General features: G+C 42.2%; 1 protein-coding gene across 1 annotated transcript in view; it reads left to right on the forward strand.

Moving 5' to 3' along the window:
• Window positions 1-3,509: 3,509 nt before the first annotated feature.
• The window catches only part of USP50 (ubiquitin specific peptidase 50), a 37,395-nt gene continuing 21,522 nt past the window's right edge, over window positions 3,510-19,382 (forward strand). Inside the window, exons 1-6 of the mRNA XM_002920419.4 lie at window positions 3,510-3,734; window positions 5,511-5,705; window positions 5,942-6,137; window positions 8,051-8,260; window positions 9,328-9,470; window positions 14,547-14,679. Coding sequence (XP_002920465.2) covers window positions 3,682-3,734; window positions 5,511-5,705; window positions 5,942-6,137; window positions 8,051-8,260; window positions 9,328-9,470; window positions 14,547-14,679 — 930 coding nt within the window. The 5' untranslated portion in view covers window positions 3,510-3,681. The remainder of the gene's footprint in view (window positions 3,735-5,510; window positions 5,706-5,941; window positions 6,138-8,050; window positions 8,261-9,327; window positions 9,471-14,546; window positions 14,680-19,382) is intronic.

Raw genomic sequence — 19,382 nt, forward strand, 5'->3', positions numbered from 1 at the left:
AAAAGAAACATAAGATCTAAATAGGAAGACATGAGATAAAAGAGGCAAGCAAATATTCATAAAATATACAAATTCAAATACTTGCTGGCAAATATTTATACGTGGTATGAAATTTTAAACTAAACTAGAATAAAATGTTTTTAAAAATTAAAAGATTCAGGGGAAGATGGTAGTTAAGCACACTAATGGTCTCATCTATTTGGGTAAAGTTACAGATATCAATTGATCAAAAAGTACTTTTAAGTATGAGTAACCCTTGCTATCCTGACTCATTATGTGATCTCAAGGAACTAAATAAATTCTCACACACAGTCTTTACAAGCCATCAAGAGCTTAAAGACCAAATAGATTGGCATAATAATGGTATCCCTTGCTATTGAAACTTTGGACCCAAATAGATTAAGGTAACAAGAGCTACTTGTATATTTTTTGAAATATTTAAAGGAAATAATCCAAGAATATAAAAACAATGTACAACTTTTAGACAAGAATCTGAGGGGAGGGGAGGTTTTAAAAAAGTAATCCACCATAGAAAGAAGCAAAAAAACAGAAAGAGCCAGATTCTTTTCTTCCTTTATCCGTTCACAATGTGGTTTAAAAGCCATTAGTTGAGACCAGTTTAAGGGGGCCCCTGACTGATGCTAAGCAGCAGTGACCTAGTTTGAGGTGTCAGGGAAGCAGGGTGAGGATGAGGTGTGCGTGGTGTAATTGGTGGGGGGCGGGGCGGCAGCAGCAGGAGATCAGCTCCATGCAGAGGGTTGATCAAAAGGAAACATACTGAAGATAACAGGAGGTTGTGACTCTGTATTAGTGTGAGTACATCTAGCTTCTAGATCTTGGCTTCTGAATAGTATTCTCTAAAAGGGACCAGGGCTCTTAGAGAAATGACTTAACTTCAGGATTGGGGCAGGTAAGTCTAGAAGACCTTACTTCGCCAAAAGTAAGAAAGTGCTGAAAGAATGATGGCGACATGTCAAACAGGTACAGAAAACATCTTGCTGAGCCCCTCTGCTGGCTAATCTTGAGACGGTTGTACATCAAAAATAAATAATGTTAACATCATAATCCATTGAATAAAGTAGGAATTCATGAGTCCACATTGATTAAAAGAATAAATGAATGGGGAAAAGAAAAAAATTAAAAAACACTTCTTATGGTGGATTACCAGCTGACGAATTTCGTTGGAATAATGGCATTAGAAAAATCACCATTTGGCAACCACCATAGTTATAACTAATCCAGCCAAGCAACATCAATGAATTTTAAAACTAGCATGTGAAAGTTTGACGAGGAACAGATCATTGGCATTGTCTCAAAGTTCTCCCTACAGAATACGGATTACAGAAACAGTAATACGGTAGAGAAACCTGGCAGACACCACTTTTTTTTTGAGTGATTGCAGTTAACATTAGTGTTGGAACAATTCGAGATTGTGTAATACCTAGGACAATGCGGTCAGAAGGACACAGCATTCCTTCTGTGATACTCTTACTAGAAATGCATAGTGTGAATCTCAGCATGAATGAACATCAGACAAATTGAGTGATATTCTTCAAAATAACTAGCCAGTAGTTTTCAAAATTGTCAAGTTCTTGAAAGTCAAGGAGATGTGTAAGAACTGTTTCAGGATGAAGGACCCTAAAAATATATGACAACTGAATGCAACATGGGATTCCAGCTAAGCCATGCCTGGACTCTGACCTATAGAAACTATGAGAGTCATCGTGTGTTGTTTTAAAACCACTAAGTCTGTAATAATTTGTTACACAGCACTGAACACTACTACATAGGTCATTTTACTCATGAACATAGATACAAAACTCTTGAACAAAAGATTAACAAATAGAAAGCACCGATTCATGAAAATGATACCACATCACTAACAACATAAGTTTATCTAAGGAATAGAAGATTGGTTTAACATGTGACTGTCATCAATTATTAACCACAACAACAGACTGAAGAAGAAAAATCTCATGATTACCTCAAAAGATACAGAAAAACCTGATCACACTCAGTGTCTGTTATGATTACAACTCTCAAAAGAACTATGCCTTTAGGGGTGCCTGGGTGGCTTGGTTGGTTAAGCGGACAGCTCTTTATTTCCACTCAGGTCGTGATCTCAGGGTCTCGACATCAAGCCCCACATCAGGCCCCGTGCAGGTGTGGAGCCTGCTTAAGATTCTCTCTCTCTTGGGGGTGCCTGGGTGGCACAGCGGTTAAGTGTCTGCCTTCGGCTCAGGGCGTGATCCCGGCGTTGTGGGATCGAGCACCACATCAGGCTCCTCTGCTATGAGCCTGCTTCTTCCTCTCCCACTCCCCCTGCTTGTGTTCCCTCTCTTGCTGGCTGTCTCTATCTCTGTCGAATAAATAAATAAAATCTTTAAAAAAAAAAAAAAGATTCTCTCTCTCTTTGGCCCACCCCACTCTCTCTCTCTCTCTCTCTCTTTCTCCCTCTGCCCCTCACCCTCTTTCACTCTCTCTCTCTCTGCCCCCCCTCTAAAGAATAGCAACAACAACAACAAAACTATGACTTTAGCAAACATGATACTTACTGGTGAATTATTCAAAGCTTTCCCTCTTAGCTCAGGAGTGGGATACTAACCCCACTTCTATTCAACATTTTACTGGAGGTGCTAGCTAGTTCAAAGGGTAAGAAATAAAAAGCTAAGGATTGGAAAGGAAAAAATAAGACTGATTTTCTTTGCAGATGACTTGACTGTTTGTAGAAAATCCAAAGAACCTATATAAAAATTAGACTTTGAGTTTAGAAAGGTCCCTGAATATAGTATCAACCTATGAGAGAAAAAAAATGAGATGAGAGCTCAGGAGATCGTGTGTGCTTTGCTGCTTCTCAGGTCATAAGTCCTTCTATTATGAACACTTTATTTATATTTGCCCTGCTGGCCCTAGTGGGATGCGTGCATGCGTGCATGTCTACACCCCCTTTGGACTATAGTTGGTGACTGTGAGGAGGAAGACTCCAGTCTATCCCAATCCTATGCATTTTTAGAAGCAGCAAAATCCAACTGCTTCCCTTCCCAGGGTGAGAAATACTCTCTTGGGATCTTAGGAGGGGTGTGATCCCTGGGAGTGGGACAGGTTTGCCGGAGTGGACTAAGTGGAGGTGAATCTTTCGTGTATGTGCGTAATGTACATATTCAAGAGAAACTGAGTGACAGAGGAAGAGAGGTTATATGTTCAGTTCATTCTCTGAAATGGAATACTTTTTAGAGGGGGGTGAGGCACAGAGGGAGAGGGAGAGAGAGAGAATCCTAAGCAGGCCTCATGCCCAGCTCACAGCCCGATATGGGGCTGGATCCCAGGACCCTGAGATCATGACCTGAGCTGAAACCAAAAGTCAGATGCTCAACCGACTGAGCCACCCAGGTGCCCCTGAAATCTAATACTTTTAAAGATTTTAAGCAGCCGAGTAACAGTCTCTCCTGGCAACGTGCTAGAATCTTGAGGGTGAATGGAAATGATTATGATGCATGGGAAATCCAAGTTGGAATGTGCCTGAAGTACAGAGACCAGTCTGCAGCTCCTGAAAGGGGAGAGAGACACAGACATCGTTTATTACAAACAAAAGAGCCAAAGTAACAGGCTTGGAGAAATGAAGTTAAAAGGATTCGATGCAGCTCCTGAGTAGAAGTCAAAGTCCACCGTGGTCTCACTAAAATGACTTCGCCGCGGCCCCTCCCTGCAGACGACTTTGGCATCTACTATGTCCTGTGAGCCGGCCACTCTCTACTACAGCTTTCTAGAGAATTCTGTGGAGGGCCAGGGCGGCGGGGGGGAGGGAACGGCATGTCAAAGGAGTCGGGGATACATGCAGCATTTGGAAGGGTTCCCTCAGGTTTGACCCCGTGGAGGTCCCCCAAAAGGAAAGGAAGATGCTAATTGATAGCTAGGCAATAGATGTGCCTACTGAGGGACCGTGTGGGGCCTCTGATGACATCAGAAAACAAACATGAGAGTGACCATCTTGTAATAGTGGACACGTTTCAAACTGGCAGAATTGTAAACAGAGGTACTGAGGGGAGGTAACGGTCTCATGGAGACCCAGTTTTAGATCCTGTACGTGGGAAGAAAAGTCATAAAGGACAAAGATGCCAGGCTGCCTTGAGCAATAGCCAAATGAGGAAAGGAAGTTGTGTGTGGACACAGGAGGCCTCCCCTGGCACCTGTGGCATTCTCCCCTCTGCACAGGACTGGCCGGGCCCAGGGCTAACTCCACAGCTTCCTGTTTAGGACATCCTACAGCAGTCACTTAGTCAAAACTATATTTAGGTTCCCCAGGCCTCGTATCACTTCCCATTTACTAACTATGTGATCTGTGCCCCAGGCCTCGTATCACTTACTATAATCCTCACACCACCCGTTTTTATAGATGAGAGTCCCGGGTCATGTAACTAGGAAGTGGCAGGGTCAGGATTTAAAACTAAGATCGATTCTTTACAAAGTCTATGCTCTTTCTCTCTCCCTGTACATGTGTTTCTACAAACACATATATGTATGTAATATATGACATCAGAAAATGTATATTACACATATATGTAATGTACACACATGTGCTCTTAATAGATGTATATATGCCCTTAGCATGTGCATATGCTCTCAATATGTATATGTGTGTGCACACACTGTTAATATGTGATATATAAATCCAAATAACTTGATAGGTAAGGAGGTACGTAAGTAGATATTCCTTCTCTCCACATATCACTGCACATAATATATGTCATAGGCAAATTACTAAACCATTTAAATGTGATCTCTCCTCTGTAAAACAGGATTTAAAAACAATTATACCTACCCCATAAAATGGTTGAAAGAATTAAATGGGAAAATGCCTATTAACTACTTAACTTCAGGCCAGGCTTGATACATGATAGCTATTGTTATTATTAACTACTATCTATTGCTATTATTGTTACTACTACTAATAATTAAATTATTTGCCTGGAAAAAAATACTTTGGTATTTATTTACTTAGGATTTATTTATTTTAGAGCGCATGCGCGTGTGGGTGAGCAGGGAGAGGGGCAGAGGGAGAGGGAGACGCAGACCCCCTGCTGAGCACAGTGCCCCGCATGGGGCTGCATCGCATGACCCCGGAGACCGTGGCCTGAGCTGAAATCAAGAGTCAGATGCTTAAGTGACTTAGCCGCCCAGGTGCCCCAATACTTCAGTATTTAAAGGGAAATTCTGCATTTTTAGCCAAGCAACCCTAGGTCTCTGAAAGGCCAGTATTTTCTGTCCTCTTGCTGTGGTTTCAGGAAGAAGTTTTTACGTCTGCTTCTTGGACCGCAGACACTGTTCGGAGTTCCAGAATAAGGGTGCGATTTTAGACCTGGGGTTGGAAGGCTTCTGTCCGTGGGCGGGGCGGTCTCGGACAGGAGCCTCACTGAGGGCTCTGCACCCGGCGCTTGAGCGGCCGGACGTCATGCGCACATATCGTGGCCCCTCAAAATGCTTTCCTCTCCTCCCACATGGCCGCAACGCAGTGCGGAGTGCACAGATCACTACGATACCTGCCCCGCCAACGAGGCCCACGAGAACCGGCCCCACTTCCAGGGAGTGACGGGCCTGCGGAACCTGGGCAACACGTGTTACATGAACGCCATCTTGCAGTCTCTCGGCAGCATTTCGCCGCTGGCGGAGTACTTTCTCTCGGGAAAGTACATTACTGCTCTGCAAAAGTAAGACCCGTTTGTGTTCCCTGCGCCCCCACTCCCTGCTCCCCCCAGGTGAGGTTAGGGAGGGAGCCCTCTCACGGCTGAGCCCCGGGCCCCCAGAGACCATCGCTAGGGTGAATCACAACGTGGGAAGTACTGCGAAGAAAGCAGCTTTGTTTTTGGTCTGACGCCAGTGCTTGAGTTTTTAGGCGCCTTCCTGTCGTGAATCAGCCAGAAACATTCTCTGTCCCTCTTCCAAGGGATTGCAGTGAGGTTGCCACTGCTTTTGCCTATGTGATGACAGACATGTGGCTTGGAGACTCAGAATGTGTCTCACCAGAAATATTTCGGTCAGCTCTTGGCAGCCTCTACCCAGCATTTATGAAAAAGACACAGCAAGATGCTCAGGAATTCTTGATTTATGTCCTGAATGAACTTCATGAAGCTCTGAAAAAGGTAAGAATTAGGTGAGAATCAGTCTGCAGCTACTGAAAGGGGAGAGAAATTGAATTAAGGGAAATTGAATATCTTTGAATTAAGATAGACCTTTCATTTTTCATTCTTTCATCTGTCAATATTGCCTCCTCTCTGCTAAGCACAGGTGCTGGGGGGGTACTGTGAGGTACATTCAGGTTAGTATTTGAATTATTATTTACCAAATAATCATCAGAATCACCTGGGAAGAGTGTTCGGCTGTGGCATCCTAAGCCCCTCAGCTGTTACTGAATTCGAATGTCTTGGGCTGTCCTCTGGGAAAGCCCACGTCGTGTTTCCAGTGATCAACAGGTGTGGGAACCGCTGATCTGTTCCCTTTGTAAATAACATCTTCACAGAATGGGGTTTTTTTAAGTGAAAAATCTCATTTTTTTAGTAAAAATGTTCCTCTTGAGATATACAGAGCTTTACAACTTTAAATACATGTTCTTGGTAACTACAAACCCAAGAAAATATGAAGCTGGGTATTAAAGGACACACGTAAATACTGCAAAATTTCATCTTCATGCCAAACATTCCGAACCTGAGTTCTTCCCTGGGTCAGGACGTACATTGAATAAAACGTGAGATTGCCAGTTGCAAAGGGTTTTACTTTTCTTTGTAAGACTCATTGCCTTCAGCCTTGATCTGAGTCACATACTCTCCGAAGATAGGTCCTTGGTTTTATGCAGTGTCCTTGTGCTGACGTTAGCTTACCTCCTGCTTCACATCCAGGAAGTGCTTTGGCAAAAGATCACAAACGATATCCGTTTATCATTCTCATCTGCAATCCTCAGCTCCATTTTTCAGTTTTACTGCTATTAAGATATTCACGGCAGCACTTTGTTTTTAGCCAAAGGGTAGGTGGTGGTCAGCGGAATCACTTAGGTCCTCATCTGCAGCCAATCTGAAATAAACAGCATTCTCACTCCCAAGACCAAACTTGGCATTAGGGGCATCAGATGACTGTCAGGTGGAAGACCTTGGCAGCAGAGCCTGACGAAAGCAGCAAGGTGAAGGGGAGCAGTGTGCACAGCTCCCGAGCAGAGCCAGCTGTGGGGCTAATGTGTCTTCCAAATGCACGGTCTGGTGAGGCCGTTCAAGCACCGAGCGGTCGGGCTGCGCTCCCAGAAATGGTGTCCTTCAGTATGAGCTGAATTCAAATCAGGCTGCAAGGCTAACTTGGGCTGCCTTAAGAATTTAAGATCGCTCTTTTAAAAAAGTGTTTTCTAACAATAAAAATAGAAGAGGCTAAATCTGAAGGGGCTGGAGGGAGGACAGGTTGCTTCATTTTACTCCTTCATCAGTTGCATGACTGAAAGCTAGTTAGAAGCCTACTCACCCTCCTCCCTGGAAAAACAGCCTCTAGGACCCTGGGTGAAGTCATCACAGGCTGTCAGCTTCCGGGGCGCACACATGTGTTTTCACAGGCTTAGCGTGTCGTCATTCCTCAGCTTCACGTAAGGAGGAAAATAACTGAATTATCAGAAGTCAAACCTCATATATACTTTTTAAAAAAAGAATTATTTATTTAGCGAGAGCTCACGAGGGGGGGAGGGGCAACGGGAGAGACTCTCAAGGCGACCCCCTGCTGAGCACGGAGCCTCATGCAGAGCCCAGAACCTTGCTTGGTCTCCACGCCAAGCTGGATCTCAGGACCCTGAGACCGTGATCGGAGCTGAAGTCAAGTGTCAGATGCTCCCTCGACTGAGCCACCCGGGCGCCCCACCTCTATGTAGTCTTAAGAAGATCTTCCTCTGTACTGTCTGAATCCAAAACGAATTGGTTTCTGGTAGCAATGTATCATTCTGGTAGGGAAAAAATCAAGTCATTCTATTAAAAGCTTTTTTTGATAACCAGGAGTTGATTCGGGTCTAATTTGTTCCTTGATTCAGTATCATCGAAGGAGATCGTACGGGAAAGAGTCTGTCCCAAGATGCTGCAGGAAGGTGATTGCCAACGAGACCTCCATCATCACACAACTGTTCGAAGGGCAGCTCAACTACAGCATCATGTGTTTGAAGTGTGAGAGCTGCACCTACAAGAACGAAGTCTTCACCGTCCTCTCTCTCCCCATTCCATCTGAATACGAGTGCTATCTTCAGGTAGCGATTCTTGCTCCCGGATGCCACTTCCCAGGGCTGTTTCCCACAGTGTCTACTGTAAGGGGGCTGCTTTATCACTTAAAACCAATTGGAGGCCCATGATGACAACATTTTATAGAAAAGCGACATACAGCCAAAAGTGACTGTGAATTCGATTGTATTTCGATTTTACTCATTAAAACAGCCTCACTGTAAAATTGAAATGACATGTGGGCTTTATTCAGTCTTCCGAGATGGCTTGGTGCATACAGGGAATTGATCTCTTGAATTTTCTTCCCCATCGTACCAAAAATTAATCTGTAAGTCGGGTGGCGGTAGAAGGCAGGGGAGCTGTAAGTGCTCTTGCAGAATAATACCCACTTATATTTTTCTACCTAAATTATGAAAGCACATCTACTGCAGAAAGTTTTCACGTGCCAGAACTGGAGAACAGAATCCTGCTACTTATTTAGAAGTGGGCTTTGTTCTCAGGTTACATTGCTCATGATGGCTGGGAACAAATTGCCCAGGCTCTAACTGAGGCGCTGGCATGTGCACGGAACACAGGGCCTGGGCTTATGTTCCTCTTTAGGTTAGTGGTTTGCAGAGCCAGGGACCTGGTGACCCTCAGGGTGGCTTCTGTGTGCAGGGTATCAGATTCTGTCTGCTCTGCTGTCTTCATTCTGGATCACCCCCGAAATACTGCTCATGGTCATTTTTCAGTCTCCGGGTCCCCTCTGTGATGAGCTGAGTAACAAAGAACAGCTACCTGACTTGGTTAGTGGAAACTGCATGGTCAGTATTATTCTGAAATAAACCAGAAAGGTGAAAATGCTGATCCAGAGATTGGAAGAGAGATGGGCACTTGGATCCATTTCAGTAACTGAGTGAGAAAGAAGCCCCTCCTTTGTCAGGTAGATGTTGACACCTGTCCAGGCAGCAGCCTGTGACGCTGGGACCTCCCGGACATGTTAGCTTTGAGGCAAGCACCGAGGATCACATTTCCACAGCTGTTGCAAAGCTCTGCTGTAAACAGCCCAGGCTGCAGTTGATCCATTGTAGTCACCACATGTGTTTCTCCTCCATAGGACTGTCTCCAGTGTTTTTTTCAACAAGACACACTGACCTGGAATAATCAAATTCACTGTTCATTCTGTGAAACCAAGCAAGAAACAGCTGTAAGGGCCAGTATTTCCAAAGCACCAAAAATAATTATCTTTCACTTAAAGAGGTATGGATTTTTTGGCATTTCGTGAGATCTTTTTGGATGGCTTTATCAAGATATAATTCACATACCATGCAGTTGACCCATTTTAAGTGTACAATTCAGGGGTGCCTGGGTATGGCTCAGTCGGTTAAGCATCTGACTGTTAGTTTCAGCTCAGGTTGTGATCTCAGGATCTTGAGATCGAGCCCCGTATTGAGCTCAGTATGGAGTCTGCTTGAGATGCTCTCCCTCTGTCCCTCCCGCTCATGTGTGCCCTCTTTCTCTAAAATAAAAATAGGGGCGCCTGGGTGGCACAGCGGTTGGGCTTCTGCCTTCGGCTCGGGGCGTGATCCCGGTGTTATGGGATCGAGCCCCACATCAGGCTCCTCTACTATGAGCCTGCCTCTTCCTCTCCCACTCCCCCTGCTTGTGTTCCCTCTCTTGCTGGCTGTCTCTATCTCTGTCAAATAAATAAATAAAATCTTAAAAAAAAAATAAAATAAAAATAAATAAGTGTAAATTCAGTGGTATTCAGTATATTACATTAATTTTTAAAAATTTGTGATAAAATATACATAACATAAAATCTGCCATTTTAACTTCTTTTATTGAACTCTAACAGTGTTATATTAGTTTCAAGTGTACAATATAGTGATTTAGCAGTTCTGTACATTACTCAGTGTTCATCATGATAAGTGTACTCCTAGCCCCCATCACCTGTTTCACCCACCCCCTACCCACCCCCACCGTGGTAACCATTAGTTTTACATTTGAGTCTGGTTTTTTTTTTTCCGTTGTGTTTTTGTTTCTTAAATTCCACATGGGGGGAAATTATAATTGTCTTTCTCTAACTGATTTCACTTAGCATTACACCCTTTAGATCCATCATGTTGTTGCAAATGGTAAGACTTCGTTCTTTTTTATGGTTGAATTATGTTCCATTGTATAATACACCACATCTTCTTTATCCGTTCATGTTTTGATAGACACTTAGGTTGCTTCCATATCTTGGCTACTGTAAATAATGCTGCAATAAACATAGGGGTGCATATATCTTTCCGAATTAGTGTTTTTGTATTCTTTGGGTAAATACCCAGTAGTGGAATTACTGGTTCATATGGTATTTCTTTTTTTTTTTTTTTTTTATTTTTTTTTTNNGATTTTATTCATTTATTCGACAGAGATAGAGACAGCCAGCGAGAGAGGGAACACAAGCAGGGGGAGTGGGAGAGGAAGAAGCAGGCTCATAGCAGAGGAGCCTGACGTGGGGCTTGATCCCATAACGCCGGGATCATGCCCTGAGCCAAAGGCAGACGCTTAACTGCTGTGCCACCCAGGCGCCCCTCATATGGTATTTCTATTTTTAATTTTTTTTAAATATTTTATTTATTTATTTGACAGAGACAGCAAGAGAGGGAACACAAGCAAGGGGAGTGGGAGAGGGAGAAGCAGGCTTCCCACCAAACCAGGAGCCCGATGCGGGGCTCGATCCCAGGACCCTGGGATCATGACCTGAGCAGAAGGCAGACGCTTAATGGCCGAGCCACCCAGGCGTCCCTATTTTTAGCTTTTTGAGGAACCTCCATGCTGTCTTCCACGGTGGCTGCACCAGTTTGCATTCCCACCAGCAGTGCTTGAGGGTTTCTTTTTCTCCATATCCTCACCAACACTTGTTATTTCTTTCTTTTTATTTATTTATTTATTTATTAGAGAGAGAGACAGCTAGCGAGAGAGGGAACACAAGCAGGGGGAGTGGGAGAGGAAGAAGCAGGCTCATAGCAGAGGAGCCTGATGTGGGGCTCAAACCCATAACGCCGGGATCACGCCCTGAGCCGAAGGCAGACGCTTAACCGCTGTGCCACCCAGGCGCCCCAACACTTGTTATTTCTTATCTTTTTTTTTATTTTAACTATTCTGGCAGGTGTGAGGTGATATCTTACTGTGGTTTTGATTTGCATTTCCCTGGTGATGAGTGATGTTGAGCATCTTTCCATGTGTCTGTTGGCCATCTGTAGGTCTTCTTTGGAGAAATGTTTACTCAAGTCCTCTGCCTTTTTTAAATTGGACTATTTTGTTTTGTTTTGTATTGTTTTGTTTAGTTTTTTTTTTTTTTAAGTAAACTGTACCCTGAGACCAAGAGTCCCATGCTCTACTGACTGAGCCAACCAGGGCCCCCTGATTATTTGTTTTTTTGGACAAGTTGTATAAGTTCTTTATATATTTTGGATACTAATCCCTTGTTGGATAAATCGTTCACAAATATCTTCACCTTGTCAGTAGGTTGGGTTTTTGTTTTGTTTTCAAAGCCAAATATTGTGTGGACTCATCTTCCCAGTGCGGCCCCTGTGCCTGGGGTACCTGGTGGACTGTGCTCCTCTGGCTTTGTGCATGTGGTGCCCCCCCATGTGTGGCTAGTCTCCCAGAAAGTTTGGTTCCCCACTGGGACTCCACCTCTCTTAACCTTTTCCATGTGGTCTTCTCTCTACAATTAACTGTGAAAGGTCTGTAATGCCAGGCTTTGGGTCATTTTCTGAGTTAGTTGCACTGATGTGGCTATTATCTAGGTGTGTCCAGGGAATTAAATGATCTTTGGGTCCTTCTATTCCACTACCTTCCCAACAATCTTGGCATTTTAATGTTTTTAGTGCTCACCTTACGGTTTTGTAGTTAGAAGTCTGACGTGGGTCTCACAAGGCTAAAATCAAGGTGTCTGTAGGGCTGCATTCCTTTCTAGAGGTTCTAAAGAGGAATCTGATGCCTTTACTTTCCTGCTTCTAGAGGCTCCCCAAGTTCTTTGTGTTGTGACCCCTTTCTACCATTTTCAAACCCTCAACCATTTTAAATGTATAATGTATTGGCATTCATTACATTCACGATGTTGTGCAACAATCACCCCTACTTCCAAAACTTTTTCATTGCCCCAAAGAAAAAGTCTGCAACCTTGGGTCTGCAGCCCCTGATAACCTCTAACCTACTTTCTGTGTCTATAAAGTTGCCTATTCTAGGTACTTCATGTACATGGAATCATATGATGTTTGTCCTTTTTGCTGGCCTGTTTCACTTAAAATATGTTTTCAAGGTTCATCCATTTTGTGATGTGTACTGGAAGTTCATTTCTTCTTTTTTTTTATTATTATTATATTATGTTAGTCACCATACAGTACATCCCCGGATTCCGATGCAAAGTTCGATGCTTCATTAGTTGCGTATAACACCCAGTGCACCATGCAATATGTGCCCTCCTTACTACCCATCACCAGTCTATCCCATTCCCCCACCCCCCTCCCCTCTGAAGTCCTCAGTTTGTTTCTCATAGTCCATAGTCTCTCATGTTTCATTCTCCCTTCTGATTACCCCCCCTTTCTTTATCCCTTTCTTCCCCTACCGATCCTCCTAGTTCTTATGTTCCATAGATGAGAGAAATCATATGATAATTGTCTTTCTCTGCTTGACTTATTTCACTTAGCATTATCTCCTCCAGTGCCGTCCATGTTGCAGCAAATGTTGAGAATTCGTTCTTTCTGATAGCTGAGTAATATTCCATTGTATATAGACCACAGCTTCTTAATCCAGTCATCTGTTGAAGGGCATCTCGGCTCCTTCCACGATTTAGCTATTGTGGACAATGGGAAGTTCATTTCTTTTTATGGCTGAATAATATTCCATCGTGTCTATATCATACTATATTGCTTGTTTTTTGGCCTGTTGATAGACATTTGGCACTCCCTTTGAGGGCTTTTTAAAAAATAAATTCCCGGGAATTCTGATTCCTCAGGTTTGAGGTGGATTTTAAGCATCACGATTTTAATTTTTTAATCCCCCCATTTTTATTTTAAAAAGCTTCCAATCTACAGAAAAAGGTTAATTAATGAGTTTGTAGCATGAGTTAGTGGTTCTTACGACACTTATTTATTTTTTTAAATTAAGTAGGCTCTGTGCGCAGCATGGGGCTTGAATTTGTGACCCTGACATCAGGAGTCATATGCTCTACCAACTGAGCCAGCCAGGCACCCCTTATATCATAATTGTATCCATTCATCAGTTGCTGAACATTTGGGTTGATTCCAATTTGTGGTAGATATGAATACAGCTGCTAAAAACATTAGTGTATAGGTTTTTATGTGGGTGTAAATCTTCATTTATTTTGCCATGATACATAGGCATGGGATTGCTGGGTCAGATGGTATTCCCTTAGGTTTTGGAAACAAGGTTTCTTGCTTTCTGGTATGAGAATATCTCAGGTTCATGCACTAATTTCCTGCACCAGACCTAAATCAGCCATTCAGCCATTTTTCCAAAATGAACTAACTAACTTACTTACTTACTTACTTACTTTCTTTCTTTCTTTCTTTCTTTCTTTCTTTCTTTCTTTCTTTCTTTCTTTTTCTCTCTTTCTCTCTTTCTTTCTTTGCAGGGGATGGGTGGAGGGGCAGAGGGAAAGGGAGAGAGAGAAGGAGCATCTTAAGCAGGCTCCATGCCCAGCTCATAGCCCAACATGGGGCTCGATCCTTAGACCCTGTGATCATGACCTGTGCCAAAACCAAGAGTTGGATGCTTAACCGACTGAGCCGCCCAGATGCCACCATAATTTATTTTTTCAAAAGCTCCAAGGTGATTCTGATATGAGTTCCGGTTTGGGAACTGCTGATCTAAATAACAATTAGAGAATGTGACAAGATTTTCAGAAAATTTTATCTTATTAAAGATATATGAAAACCTTAGAGCTGGGAAACAGGACACTGCCGAGACAACATGTGCTAAAATCAAGATAAGGAAAAGCTGAGTCAATCAATGTGATTTCTACTCCCTGATGCCAAGCCTGGCTTTGTTCCTGTCTTCTTCTCTCACAGGATTAACTCTGTACCGTCTCACCCGCTGACCCACAGCCCTGGCACAACCAGTCTCATTTCGGGTAACACTTGTGGATGTGTACATTATAAATACACATAGATAAGAAAAAACTTATGTATAGGTCTGCGCCAAATTATCTTTCCAAGAAATTACTTTAAAGTGTAGTTGGAATTTAACAAGGTTTGTAGACTTCGTTCACGAGCAGTTTACACACTTACTTTATATTTCGCACATTTATTCTCTCTCCAGATTTGACATTCTGGGTACAATGAAAAGGAAACTGAGAACAGATATTCATTACCCACTCACTAATTTGGACCTTACTCCTTTCATTTGTCCAGTTTTTCGGAAACACCCTAAATATAACCTCTGTGCAGTGGTGGTGAGTAAAATACTATTTAAAATAGCACAAATTTAAAGAAAACCGTAGCATTATCTACTTGAATGCCTACTGTCATCTTCCCTCACTTCTTCTATATTCTTCTTTTTAAGGCAAAATATATAACCTGGAACTTTCTGTGTGGACTTCCAAATAGTAGAATAATGGAAGAATAAAATGTCCTGTCCACGGCCTCCTCACTTTTCCTCCACTCATTGGCTATTTCAGATCTGGGGACATTTGCAAATTGGGCCACGGGGGCAGCAGAAGTTAGTGTCAATAGCTTTATGTTGAATATTCATGAGCCACTCTATGGACCAAAACCCCCTGACACTCCTTACAGAATAGTCCCAGAGTCCCTGCGTGTGTGCAGCCAGGCCTAAGGAAACTCTGGAGGGTCCCCTTTGGCTCTAAGTCAACCATCATTATTGAGGATTCCCTGAAGGAAAGAAAGCATGGAGTATAATTCAGACCAAATCATCCAGAGCTCCCACAACGTCAAACAGCCCCAAGCACCAAGCCATTCTCCAGGTTTCCGTTCTGGATCAGGGTGTTAACAGTCTTTAGAACCCGGATGACCAGCGGGGTGCACAGTGGATGGGAGGGCTCCCACCAGAGCCCGGGGTGCTTCGCCAGGGCCCCCTGTTACACCCAAGTCTCATTTGCCTATTCAGCTTGTTGAATTAATACTTTATAAAATGTTAGTTCCGCTCCTTAACCTCTTTCACATCTCAGAACCATACCTTCAAACTTTAGAAAATGATCTTTCTTAATTCTTTCTTTTTACTTCAAGGCTTGACATTCCGCCTCCTTCTCATTTATCCGGCCCTCACAGGAGCTTCTCCTCCTCTCACTTCCCTACTGGAGGGCTAAGGTGACATCCTCCTCTCGACCATATCAAATAAGAGTCTACTGTGGATTCCAAAATGACACAGGGACTGTCTCCCCCGTATTTCACTGTTTACATTTCTCACTGTGTGTTTCTTCTTTAAGAAAATCCCAGAGACAGAAAAGCTGAATTTGTAAAAAAACAACAAAACCCATGTAATTATCTGCATTAGGAGAAGATACACATTTGTATAGTCACCTCCAGCCTCCTACAAAATTGTAATCCTTTCAGTGTTTAAATTATTATTAGCTAATCGAGGGGCCAAAAGTTGGTTTTGAAAGAGGAATAGATTTAGAATTTAGAACCAACTGCCCATTGATGATGGACTGGCAATAAGAACTAAGTATCTTAGAAGCTACAATGTACGGCCACAGGGAAAGGCCTAGAGCCCCACTCCTCAAGCTGTAGTCTGCAGGCCCCTGGCACCACCTCTTCGAAGTAAAGACTCTCAGGCTTCCCCCCGCCCCAGGCTAACTGACTTGGAACATGCATTTTAGCAAGATCTCCACGGGATCTGAATGCATGTTGAAGTTTGAGAAGTATACTAGACCCCGAACCAATATATTTCCAGCCGTTGCAAGAGCCCTTGAAGAAGAGCTTACTGGGCTACAAGGCAGGCTCTCTACCTGCCAGATTTGTTTGATTTATTTTACAAACACATAGTGCTTGCTATGTACCAGGCACTGTTCTAAGCACTTCGCAAAGAATCAATCATTTAATCCTTATAGAGCCCTATGAGCTAAGCACTATTATTATCCCCATTTTACAGGATGCAGAACAACACAGAGGGGTTCAATAATCTGCCTCAATCATATCACCTACAAAAGGCAGAGCCAAGGTCTGAAGCTAGGCAGCCTGGCTATAACAATATACAGTTATGACAGTACACAGTATAATAATATACAGATAGCAGTATGTATGTAGCTTTACAGTTCAATGCTTGTACATTCATGTTAGCAAAACGGAACACATTCTTTTTTTCCCCCTTATACATGATGTTCCTTCAAATATTTGAAAGTAGCAAACATATGCTAATAGTATTTACTTCCTTCAACCCTCTTCAAGTGACTGGTTTTCAGAAAGACTTTTTAATGGGTGCCTGGGTGGCTCAGTCAGTTAAGCATCTGCCTTCAGCTCAGGTCATGATTCCAGGGTCCTGGGATTGAGTCCCGCATTGGGCTCCTTGCTCAGTGGGGAGCCTGCTTCTCCCTCTGCTTCTGCCTGCTGCTCCCTCTGCTTGTGTTCTCTCTCTGTGTCAAATAAATAAAGAAATCTTAAAGAAAGAAAAGAAGAAGAAAGACTTTAAAATTTTGAAATATTTCAGGCACAGAAAACACAGTAAGTATTCACATTACCCTCCACTGATGTTAAGAATAAAATATCCTAGATAAAATTGAGCCCCCGTGTATCTTTAATGATCCCACTGCCCTCCACTCCCTGTTGTAAACACTGTCCTGAATTTGGAGTGTATTATGTCCATGCACTCTTTCATACTTTATTATGCATGTATGTGTCTGTACATGCCATATACTAGGATTGTTTTGCATGTTTTCTACATATGGTATCATACTGGACATATTCTGTGACTTGTTTTCCCTCATGTTATTTTTATATTCATCCATATTGACACATTAGCTTTAGTGCAGTCACTGTAACCGCTTTTAGTAATCCATTGTATCTATTTATCATTTCTCCTGTTGCTGGGCAATTAGGTGTTGCCAGTATTTTGCTTTTACAGTTTTGTAGAAGGCACTGCCATATGCTGACACATGAAGTTTGGTTTATATATACGTGCGTGTGTGTGTGTGTGTGTGTGTGCGCGCGTGCATGTTTTCCCAGATGGCATTTTAAGGATATCTTGCCTAAATCTCTCCTTTACTCTATTAACATAGCAAATGACATTGATTTTCTACTTGATTTTTTTTGGCTAAAAGTGTTTTTACATTTTTATATTTATTTTCACAATCGAGAAACTAACCTATAACTTTCTTTCTCATACCGTCTTTTTCTGTTTTTGTTTTGGGCCTTATTCTAGCCTCATGAGCTTATTCTAGCCTCATAAAATGTATTGGCCATTCTATTCTATTCTCTGGCGCAGTTTGTATAAGATATTAATAACTTCTTTCTTTTTTTTTTAAGATTTTATTTATTCATGAGAGACGTAGAGAGAGGCAAGGGTAGAGGGGGAAGCAGGCTCCCCGCTGAGTAGGGAGCCCAGTGTGGGGCTCGATCCCAGGACCCTGGGTTCATGACCTGAGCCAAAGGCAGATGCTTAACCGACTGAGCCACCAGGCGCTCCTAAAAAAAAAGAGACATATTTAGATAAATAATTCTACAGCTGATGCCAAAGAGATTACTGCCTATGTTTTCTTCTAGGAATTTTCTGGTTTCAGGCTTCACATTTAGGTCTTTAATCGATTTGGGGTTTATTTTTGAGTATGGCATTAGAAATTGAGCCTCATTCTTTGCTTGTCACTACACAGTTTTCACAACACCATTTGTTGAAGAGACTCTCTTTGTCCCCCACTCTATATTCTTGTCTCCCTTGTTGTAGTGAAGGAAACCATCAACAAAACAAAAAGACAACCTACTGAATAGGTGAAGATATTTGCAAATGACATATCTAATAAGGGGTTATTATCTAAAGTATATGAAGAACTTACACAACTCAACACCAAAAAACCCAAACAGTCCGATTTAAAAATGGGCATGGGACTTGAATAGACATTTTTCCAAAGAAGACATCCACATGGCCAACAGACACATGTAAAGATGCCAACATCACTCACCATCAGGGAAATGCAAATCAAAACCATGATGAGGTATCTCCTCACACCTGTCAGAATGGCTAAAATCACAACCACAAGAAATATAAGTGTTGGCATGAATGTGGAGAAAAGGGAACCCTTATGCACTACTGATGGAAATGCAAACTGGTGCAGCCACTGTGGAAAACAGTATGGAGGTTCCTCAAAAACTAAAAATAGAACTACCCTGGGATCCAGAAATTCTACTACTGGGTGTTTACCCCAAAGAAAATGAAAACACTAATTTGAAAAGATACATGCACTCCTTCGTGTATTGCAGCATTATTTTTAATAGCCAACATATGGAAGCAACTAAAGTGGCCAAACATAGATCAATGCATAAAAAAAGATGTGGTATGTATTTTATATATATACATTTATATAAATACAGCCACACACACACTAAGCCATATTACACAGCCATAAAAAAGAATGAAATCTTGCCGTTGCAACAACATGAATAAATCTAGAGAGTTTAATGCTTAGTGAACTCAATCAGAGAAAGACAAATACCATATGATTTCATTCGTATGTAGAATTTAAGAAACAAAGAAAAAAAGAGGAAAATAGGGTGTGTGGGTGGTTCAGTTGGTTAAGCATCTGCCTTCAGCTCGGGTCATGATCTCAGGGTCCTGGGATCAAGCTCTGCTTCAGGCTTCCTGCTCAGTGAGGAGCCTGCTTCTCCTTCTACCTTTGTGTGCTCGTACTCTCTCTCAATCTCTCAAATTAATAAATAAATCTAAAAAAAATTAAAAAAAAAAGTAGGAAAACAAACAAAAACCCCCAGACTCCTAAATACAGAGAACAAACTGGTGGTTACTAGAGTGGGGATGGGTGGGGGAATGGGTGAAATAGATGATGGGGATTAAGGATTTAGTATCATTCAGTAAGGTTTTATAATTTTCTCCATAGATTTCATACACTTATTTCCTTATATTTATTCCTAAGTACTTTATTTTTGTTATTTTTGTTCCTAAGTGATAAAATGAAAAAAGATACTGTTAAAAAAA

This window comes from Ailuropoda melanoleuca, chromosome 5, assembly GCF_002007445.2.
Source record: "Ailuropoda melanoleuca isolate Jingjing chromosome 5, ASM200744v2, whole genome shotgun sequence".
NCBI lineage: Eukaryota > Metazoa > Chordata > Mammalia > Carnivora > Ursidae > Ailuropoda > Ailuropoda melanoleuca.